Here is a 10,352-nt window from a genome sequence, read left to right on the forward strand (position 1 = left end):
AGGGCAGACACTCTGATCTGTTTTGTGATAAAAATGTTTGACTCAGCATAAAAGACTGGCATACAAAATGACTGATGGCATATTACTATGCCAAGTAGTCTCATCTATCTGATTTAGATTCAAGGGACTGTAATTGGGGGTACTAAAATCTTACACTATATGAATATGTGGATGCAAAGAAGTGCTGTCTTTTCCAGTGATAAAGATGTCAGAAGAAAATCTCTGCAAATCTGAGAGACTGAATTTAATGTGGCTGCTGTAAATTCATCAGTTCAGCACTGAATAACGTAATAAACCACAAAATCTGATGCTTTCACAGAAATTATTTATTAACTGAAAACATTTTTTTAATCACAGTTTTAATATCCAGGAATTGCTAAACTATCACAAGTGCAATCAACACAACTGAGGTGTGAGAATTCAAGTAAGTCTTTTGTTGAAGAATCCCAGCTTTTGCTATGAAGATAACTTTGATTATTCTGTGCTTAACTGATGTAGACTTTACTGACATGAGGATATTAGCTGGGATCCAACCACAATCCAATCTAGACAAAAGTATTTCTTAAGTTTCTTACAAACATTATCTTTAATTACTGTTTGTGCTTGTTATCAGGCATTGTAAAAGGTACTATTTGCAAAAAAAAAAAGTAAACACTCATTAGAAGTGCCATTATCAGAAAAGCACATTAAAAGGCATTAAGATTTTAAATGTACCAATGCATCATCAGTAACTTGTAGTGAAGAGAGCAAGGGTTAAATAACTTATCCTCCAACTGCACTGTCCCAAGAAGTACACCCGCGTTAAATACTACACTGTCATACGCTGTAAGTAAGATGAGTTTCATTTTGACCTTCTACAGTTCACAGGCAGATACAATTGAATTTCAGTGGCAGATACTCTACCTGTGTACAATACCTGTAACTATGCCTGCATCACTGTGTTGTGGAAGCTGGGAACCTAGGCATGACCTTCTTTCACCCTGTTGTTTTTTCCAATTAATACTAAACACATCAGTAGCCAAGGCTGGCAAACAGCATCTCCTGAATTCCCCAAATTCAGGCAGCCTGTGTGCTCAACAGTGTTATCTTAGAAGTTGGGTATAGGAAAGTTTCTTGCAACTAGTGTAGAAAGAGGACATCCTTTTTGTGTTTTTGACAAGCACAGATAACAGTATTAAAGTCCTCACTACCACAAATACATGGGTTTGGTGCATTGGGAATTACTGGAGGGGCAGTAAATATCCTTTAACTGCCCTTCAGTTGGCATGATGCACACAGTACTGACAGATAATGTGCTGCAGACCCACCTGGTCTCAACTGCTACACAAATACAACCATAAAAAATATTTAAAAATAAGGAGTAGCAGTCAATGCTACTTTATGTGCGCTTTAAACAAAAACCCTGTGTAACTCTGTTCCAGCTTGCTCTTGCTCCCTCTAAGTCTTGTGTTACCTGGTACCTCTTTGCCTGATGGGATAAAAATATTTTATAATATTTCATTTTAAAGGTACATTCATTACTTTATAGGAAGAAGGATTCCGTTGCCTTCTTTTCTTTATTTTTAATAACACAAGAAACAAAATTTATTCCACTTAACTTCTGCCATGCTGATTTATTCACCAAATTAACATTGCCCATTTAAAGTGCTTTGTTTGACTGCCATTAAAATGTTTTCAACAACATTGTTTATTTCATACTGAGGAAGCCTTACATCATCTTTTGAAGATGACAGAATAGTGAGGTCAAGCCCAAGGTCAAAGCCTCACCTCTAACCACCACTATTTAAATCTTTATTAGGTCACAAATGAGCCATGTTCAAAGGTTTTTAAACCTTGCTCCCTAATGGACCTTCACCTGTGTAACCACAAATCCAATTCAAGACACAAACCAACAGGAATGGATATCTGTTCCTGTTCTTTGAAGGGGGTGAGTTATGTTCCTATAGACACTCAGCAATATTTACATCAGGGACTGTACTTCTACCCAAGGAGAGTCATGGTCTTTTTATGGAAGAGAGGGAGTTTATGACCACTTGTGCTTTTTTCACACTGCCCTTATAGTCTCCCCTTATAATTCTGCAAGTTGTTCCTGTCAGTATCTTATCTTCCTCCTGCTTCTCACTAAGCCAGCAATTCTTTGTCCTGGGCTGTCCTGTTCCCAGGATTGCTGGGGCTAACAGGCATCAAACAAGGGCTATATTTCATCCTAGACATGCAAGCTGTTAAGGCCCAAGTACACCTCTTTGCTCAAAAACCTAAAGCAGCCTTGCAGTCAGCATTAACAGTGCTGAAAAAGCTGTCTGTTAGCCTATGTGGATGCCTAGGTATAGCTCAAAACAATTCCTCACCTTTTGTAAGCAGCAGATTTCTCCCACAATTAAAACAAAAACAAAAAAAAAAAAAAAAACCCAAACCAAAAACAACAACAAAAAAAACACCCACAAAAACAAAAAACCCACACACTTGCTTCTAAAAAAGGTCACATAACCACATTAGAAAGTGTGAGTATTCACAAAAAATTCTAAAGGTAGACTGCCACCCCAAAGCCTCCCTTATCCACACTGAAATACTAAAGGTAGTAAAAAACGCTGGTCTAGTTTCCCTTGCTATAGGTCACAATCTGTTTTTGTTATGCACAAATCTCAAAGTTCTCCCAGTTACACAGGGATAATCCAAGAACAATAAATATACATCCCTACTCTTTACTACAAATAATGGACATTGTGATCACATTGCTGAAAAACTGGATGTATAAACAAAGACTGTGTAAAAACATTTGGCAGCACAGAATACTGTAGATATCTCTATACACACACAGGACAGGGCTGATTAGTTCTAAGGAAGGTGGAGGTTGCATTCATACATATTTCTGGCTCAAGAAGCTTATAAAAACAACAGCACTCTTTCCCAAGTTGTGGGCATTGTGCTGTTTGAAGGCTTTTATAATCCTCCAAAGCAGACATATTTTATTTCTAAGTATTCATCGATGCCATATTTTGAGCCTTCTCGCCCTAAGCCAGACTCCTTTACTCCGCCAAAAGGACACTCTGGTGAGGAGATTATGCCTTCATTAACACCAACCATCCCAACTTCCAGCTGTTCTGCAACTCTCCAGATCTGGGCTGGATCTTGGGAGTAGAAATATCCTGTCATGCAGACACAGAGATACAGGAGGGAAAATCAGTAAGAACAATTGCAGAAGACTGAAAAAGAGACTTAATGACATTCAAAATCATCACCCCACAGCATTAAAGCTCACCAAACCACAGAAACCATTTATCTGGCAGAGAAGCATACCTGCTAAACCCACATTAGCTGCATTTGCTATAGCAACAGCTTCTGCTTCAGTGTCAAATCTGTCAATAGAAAGAGAAAAAACAAAAATGAGGCCTGCAGTTCACATGCTGTCTTGCTGACTTACTGACAAGAAGCAGTCTTATCAAGAATTAAAATATCAATTTACTTTTCCCAAAAGTGTACATGAATTTAACTTTCATTTTGAAACACTGAAGTGTCTACCTTTTCTCTGAATTTAAACTGCAGTTAAGTAGTTAAGATTGCCTTTATCCCCCTGAGGTAGCTGGATGGTACCAAGACATTTACTTCACATGGGTTAGCCTACCTATTTCCCCAACTACACAGCACTCTCAAGTCTGAGAGATAACTGTATGTTCTTCCATCACATCCAATTGGTCTGCACAAAGGCAGGGAAGGCTTTAAGGAGAACAGACAGCTCCAACTCATCCTCTGTCAGAAAAGCTTAGAACTAGCAAATCACATGACAAACTCAAAAGTCCTGTCTCCTGTTTCATACTACAGATCATGAAGCCAATGAAGGTTTTGCTGCTATCTAGCCTTGCTTAACCATTGAGATACTTTAATTTTCAAAAAGTTGCAGAGATGCTAAGATCAGGTCAAGAAAAAGAAACAAACAAGTCACCTATCTAAAGTATGTTTTTACATGTGTACGCCAATCTTTTTAAAAGATTTGTATGATCATACAAAAATACTTTTTTGTCTGTCAAATTTTGTTTATTCAAAATAATCTTTCATTGTTTTTTAATTGTTAATTTTAATCTGTAGAATTAATAATCTTACTTGATAACTGGTGCTAAAGGGCCAAATGTCTCCTCTTGGGTGCAAAGCATTTTTGTTGTAACGTTAGTAAGTAATGTTGGCTCAAAGAAATTCTTCCCCAAGCTGTGTCGTTTCCCTCCAGTCACAACAGATGCTCCTTGAGAAACTGCATCCTTAATGTGTTTCTCTACCTGAGGAATGCATAAAAAAAGTTAAAAGTCAGCATTTAAGAATGAGCAATAATACATTTCCCACTGAAGAAATAATACTCTCCCAATATTTAAGAGAAAATTTTGAAGAGAGGTTTATACTTTTCAGAGGATCATTTGCAATATTATCTAATTTCTCTTCAATTCTTGTTTCTCTCAATCTGACATTATTTTAGAGGGATAAATTATGAATGTGGTCCCCAGCCCACTTTGCTGTAGAAATTAAAAGCCTACACCTAATATGAGAAAAAGTCTTTGCAGGACTAAAAACTGAATCTTACATCAGTGATCAAACACTATGGAAATGAAGTGTATGACTGCCATGGAAAGAGAAACAACTCTCAAGATGGAACTGGCGAGAACATTTTCCTACATCTATGATTCTACTTACCCCCAATATTTACAATTCCTCTAAAGACAACAAAGCAATAAGAAAACTAAAGTAGCAATCCCCACCTAGAATGCCGTCCTCTGAAATTACAGAAAGTGACTACATACAGTGTTTGTTTATTTGTATATGTATTTGTATCTGATACACATACTACACTTTTGTGATGCAAGAAGGGAAGACATAAGGACTATATCCTTTGTCTCTCAAATAACTGAATATTTCCCGTTCTTTTATAAAGAGAATCCGGCAGCATTCATGTGTGATGGATTCAAACCAAGCCTGCATGCAACTGAGCTGTAATATCTTACAAACTATGGGCCACTTGACTCAATAATCTTTAGCCTTAGGAAGAGTGAAATATTATAAAATATGTGACTTTTAGGATTTTTTTAAAAAATAAATATTCCTGGAGTTGCAGGTCACCCAAAACAGAAGACCCAAACCATGCACGTGAAGTTTCAAGTATCAAGAGTTCTGGAATTTTTAACCCTGAGAAATTATTCTGCCTAGCTTTTGCCAAAAAGAAACACTGTTCCTCAAAAGAAATTGTCAATCACAGTGCTTCAGAACTGCAGGATCACTGTACAGCTCTCACAGTGTATCCAATTTCAGTGAATGGACTTGAGAACAGCTAGGGAGTAATCAGGAGGAATCAGTTTCTCCTAAAGGAGGCCTCTCCCTTAAAGGAAACAGAGGGATGACACATGAACTGTCCACATCTGTTTGTCTACATGTACACATGGACTTGGGGGACAGAACACAGTTCCAGCCACACTGCTAATATGCTCTAATAAAACAAGGGGAAAAAGGTGAAACAAAAATGTAAAGTTATTTTATGGATCATAAAAAGAAAATTAGGATGCTCAAAATGAAATATTTACTTATACCTTCTCCACTGCTTTTTCATTGATTAGTGGTCCTTGGGTAGTTTTTGCATCAAATCCATTTCCAACATGTAGTTCTTTGTCTATAGCTTTAGCAAACTTTTCCACAAATTCATCATGAATTCCCTTTTGCACCAGGAAACGGTTTGTGCAAACACAAGTCTGAAAACAAAAAAGATAAGACAAAACCATGTTAGTTTATATTGAATTTAATCCATCTATTAATTCATTCTGGCCCTCATGCCACAGAATCAGGTTACTACACTGATGTCCCTTGCCTCTCCTCCCTCATCCTAAGCTGTTACCCAGCTATGCCATTTGTGTCACCTCCCATTTCACTTCAGAAATACAACTTCAACAAGCTGTCAGTGGGTGTGTGAAATATGTCACACTGCCAAGTTGCTTACACTGGGGAAATGTTTTGGGAGTTTTGTGGACTCAGGAACATGGATCAACCAAGGTCCAGAAGATGCATGAAATACCTTCTAATTAGACTGCAGAATGCTGGACTGAGCAGCAAAAACTCAAATCACACTTAGTAGTTGGGGGTCTTTTTTCCTAATTCCTTTATTGTTTGAGTTTGCTTTCTTCCTGAAAGTTGTTTTTAAGTGCTTTCAATTTATTTATTTATTTGTCTATTCATTTGTCTATTTATTTGTCTACTTATTTGTGCTACCCCTTTGCTCTGACAAAAATATATGGGATTTCAGTGTTGCTGTTTAGACTTACTGGTAACTGGCTTTAGTGCCCAGAACCATTTGTGAGTTCAGCACCTTTCTCCTCACAATGAAGTGTTCTGTGCTTTCCTTTTCCATAAAATAGCTTATTTACAACTTAAACTTTATGTACATCTCTTCACTGTCTAGAAGCAAGGACAAAGATTCTCACCTGCCCTGAGTTTCTATACTTAGAAGCAAGGGCTCCTGCCACAGCCCGGTCCACGTTGGCGCTGTCGAACACAATAAAAGGAGCATGTCCCCCAAGCTCCATGGAAACTCTCTTCACAGTGCCAGCTGCATGTTTCAGCAAGATCTGCAGGCAACAGGGGAGACACACACATCTGTACCTCTAACAGATGTGAACAGTGGAATCATGGGTGCAAGGGAGTGAAAAATTAACTCTGGCAAGGAAATAATCTGCATCTTCTCTACAATGTTAGACCATCTCCTATGACAAAAGCAACTTTCATCTATTAAAATCCTTAAAGATGAAATTCTGACTAAGGACTAATGGAGAGAAAGATTTTGATCAACTTCAGGTTAGATTAACCTTTTATACCCTAATATTGTCAAATTTTTTTTGTTCTATTTTTTTTGGTAATAAAATGTTGACTACTCTTACAAAAGTTTTCCAAGATCTGACAGAACTTGGTATTAGGATTTGCCTTGATACCAGACTTTTGCTTCATCCTGCATACAGCCATCCTACAGAACTGTCATTTTGTAGCCACACTCTGCAGTTCTAGTGATTCAACTAGAGACGGTGACAAGATTGCTTATTGACTACAGTTGATAGCAGAGATTCCAGGGCCTCACTCCTGTAATACTTCCTCTCAACTGCTGAAGCCATTCTTGAATGGCACCTTTGAAACTCAGTTTCAGTGCTCTTATAGGTATGTTGTCACCTTACGATATAAACCAAGAACATTGTGTACAGGACTGTTCACATTATAGTTTAATAAAGGGCAGTTATCAAGAATTACAGACAGACATTCTTCTGTGAAGTACTGATGCTAAAACATACAAGCAGTACCTCAAGAGGTACACAGTTATTTGGACAATTTGTGTACAGTAGCCAGAAAAGAAGGCTCTGTATAAAGGCACACACTTTCCCCGTAATAATCTTCAAGGATATTCTGTCCACATATGTACCTTTCCTGTTGCTGTAGAGCCAGTAAAAGATATTTTGGATACCAATGGATCAGTGCATAAAACTTCCCCTACAGCTGCTGTCTGTTGTCTGGAGCAAGGGACAACATTATACACTCCTGCTGGGATTCCAGCCTGGTTTGCAAGCTGCAACAAAAGAAAAACAGAATTTGCATAATTAGTGCATTCTGTAAAAGGAATAGTCACTTAATGATTGTTCACTATTTTGAAGAAAAGTCTGTAAGTCAATGGAGGACAAAAGGACTCAGCACAATCAGGAATAGGCACCACAGGTGCTTGAGAGAGCACCTTTGCTCCAGTTTAAGCTGTGTTCAAAAGAACTAAATTAAAGATCTAAGGATATTTTGAGTATCAAAATGGCCCGATACACTTTGAGGCTCTAGACCATGTTAGAGGCAAAGATTCTCAATAAACTCAATAAAATACCTGCATCAAGTCAGTTTGTCCTGTCTTCATATATGAAGCTGGCCAGAGCTACCTTCCAAGCCCATCTGATTCCCTGTTCACAGTATCAGTCCACTGCTGAGGTAAAGCTTAGTACTGAAAGCTCACCTCCCCAAGAGCTAATGCTGATAAAGGTGTGTCCTCTGCAGGCTTCACTACGACTGTACAGCCAGCTGCCAGAGCTGCACCAACCTTCCGCGTAATCATAGCGCTGGGAAAGTTCCACTAGGAAGAGAGAAAATAGTACAGTCAAAGTTGGGAAAATTCTGCCTCCTGTTTTTGCAGAAGTAAGTGACATTTTGAACTGGGGGGCTGAGCTGAAAACCTTTATGTGACTCGGAAGAGTTCAGCTATGCTTACTGGGGTTATAATGGCTGCCACTCCTACTGGCTGCTTCAGCACCAGGACTCTTCTGTCCTTTGCAGATGCTGGAATAACATCACCATAAATCCGTCGAGCCTCCTCTGCAAACCACTCCAGAAATGAGGCTGAATAGGTGATTTCACCCTGTGCTTCTCTCAGAGGCTTCCCCTTTGATTAAATCAGATTGAAGATACATTGTAAGCAGCAAACAGAAGCAATACAAACAAATTCAAGTAATTTTGGAGTTTCTCTTCTTTTCAGAGTACTTTATGATCCCCTCCCTCTGACATACACTGTAATCTCCAGCAAGGATTATATGATTGCAGCAGCAATAGTTGTGTGGATTCAATATACCATCATTGTATAGTCAATAATTTGTATTGCTGTGCCTGGATTCATACCTGCCTATACAAGGAAGAGAAGCAGAAAATGTACTATGCATTTATTTACAAACTCCACATTAGCTGCTATTACCACTCTGAAGAAAGACACAACTCATGGCAAAACAGTTACAAGTTTATTCCAGGGTTATTTGTTTTGGGGATATTGCTTTGGACCACCCCCAGGTCGGATCCAGTGGACTGCATGACCATTAGCAGCTGTGACACAACAGAGGCGCTGCTGAAGTATCTTCCAGCAAGGTTTGGTCCAAAAGGACACCAGTTTGTGAGCTCCCAGACTACTCAGTGATACAGACTGTATGAATCCAACTTGGAGAAAAACTTGCATGATTTTTCCCACTCACAAACATTTCTGCCACGGGGACCATGGTTGTATAGGTGGATGTACGCTTTTGCATGCCAAGAAGCACATCATGGGTCTGGTTTCCTCTGATTAGGTACTACTGTGACCAAACCGACGCACTTTATGTATGTCCGGAGGAGGAATGTTTGAAACGTCACCCACCGACCTAGCAGAGCAATGTGAGTGCACAATATGCCCAAAGTTATTAAAAAGGACACGATGGCAAACTGGTGAGGCACTCAGGGAGAGGTTTGATGGCTGTCCCTTTTACTCGTGTCCCTGTTCGCCTGCCTGTGCTGTTTTCCCAGCGCGAGTGCCAGCACGGGGCAGTGCCCGTGCCCACCCCCGCCGCCCCACTCACGTTCTCGGCTGTGATGATCCGCGCCAGCTCCTCCTTGTTCTCCATCATCAGCTCGTACCATCTGCGGAGGCGCGCACTCCTCTCCTGGGAGGAGGGAGAGACAAGGCTGCCGTGGCCGCCGCACGCAGGGACGGGGAAGCGAGGCCCCGGGAGACCCGACCGGACCGGCCCGGACCGCCCCGGGGCCCCCTCGCCGCCACCTCCCGCGGCCGCTCACCTTGGCGGGGAGGCGGCCCCAGGCGGCGCCGGCTTCGTGCGCGGCCCGCACGGCCGCCCGCGCCTCGGCCGCCCCGCAGTCGGACACCCGGCCCAGCTCCTCGCCGCTGGCCGGGTCCTGCACGGGGAAAGCGGCGGCCGTCTCTACCCATCGCCCGCCCACCAGGCCGCCCCGGCGCACCAGGGCGGCGGACAGCGCCTGGCTGGCGGCCCGCACCGGCCCCGGGGCGAGCGGCGCGGGGCGCAGCAGGAGGCGGCGGCGGACGGCGGCGGCGCCCCGCGGCAGCAGGGAGGCCATGGCCGCGCTCGGCGACAGGCGGCGGGCCCGGCACAGCCCCGGCACGGCCCTTCCGCGCCGCCCCGGAGGAGGAGCTGCCGAGGGGCTGGGCCAGAAGCGGCGGCTCGGCGGGGCTTGGCAGCCCGCGGCGCCCGGCCAAGAGCCCCCGGTGGGCCTGGGCAGGGGTGGGAGCGTAGCCGGGGGGGTGGGGGCAGGAGGGGGCTTCTGCTTCCCGGAGCCTCGTGTCCCACACCCCATCGAGAGCCTCTCCTCCTAGGGCGAGGGGAGGCCCAGAGTCACAGAGCATCCTGTATTGGAAGGAACGCTCAGGGATCATGCAAGTCCAAGTCCAACTCCTGGCCCTGCGCAGCACACACCAGGTGTCACACCATGTACCTGAGGGCGTTGTCCAAATATTTCTTGAACTCTGTTAGGCTTGGTGGTCTGACCGCTTCCTTGCGGAGCCTGTTCCAGAGCCAAAGCAGCCTCTGGGTGAG

General features: G+C 42.5%; 1 protein-coding gene across 1 annotated transcript; it reads right to left on the reverse strand.

Annotated features, from left to right (window-relative positions):
- Positions 1–308: 308 nt before the first annotated feature.
- Positions 309–9,876, reverse strand: ALDH5A1 (aldehyde dehydrogenase 5 family member A1). Its single transcript, XM_063159683.1, has 10 exons — positions 9,580–9,876; positions 9,363–9,446; positions 8,255–8,425; positions 8,003–8,119; positions 7,433–7,576; positions 6,450–6,593; positions 5,565–5,723; positions 4,099–4,268; positions 3,298–3,356; positions 309–3,146 (listed from the first exon to the last, which is right to left on the reverse strand). Exons 1-10 carry the CDS (start codon positions 9,874–9,876, stop codon positions 2,941–2,943), a joined length of 1,551 nt encoding a protein of 516 aa, XP_063015753.1. The 3' UTR covers positions 309–2,940.
- Positions 9,877–10,352: the final 476 nt, after the last annotated feature.

This window comes from Melospiza melodia, chromosome 1 (assembly GCF_035770615.1).
Source record: "Melospiza melodia melodia isolate bMelMel2 chromosome 1, bMelMel2.pri, whole genome shotgun sequence".
NCBI classification, from domain to species: Eukaryota; Metazoa; Chordata; class Aves; order Passeriformes; family Passerellidae; genus Melospiza; species Melospiza melodia.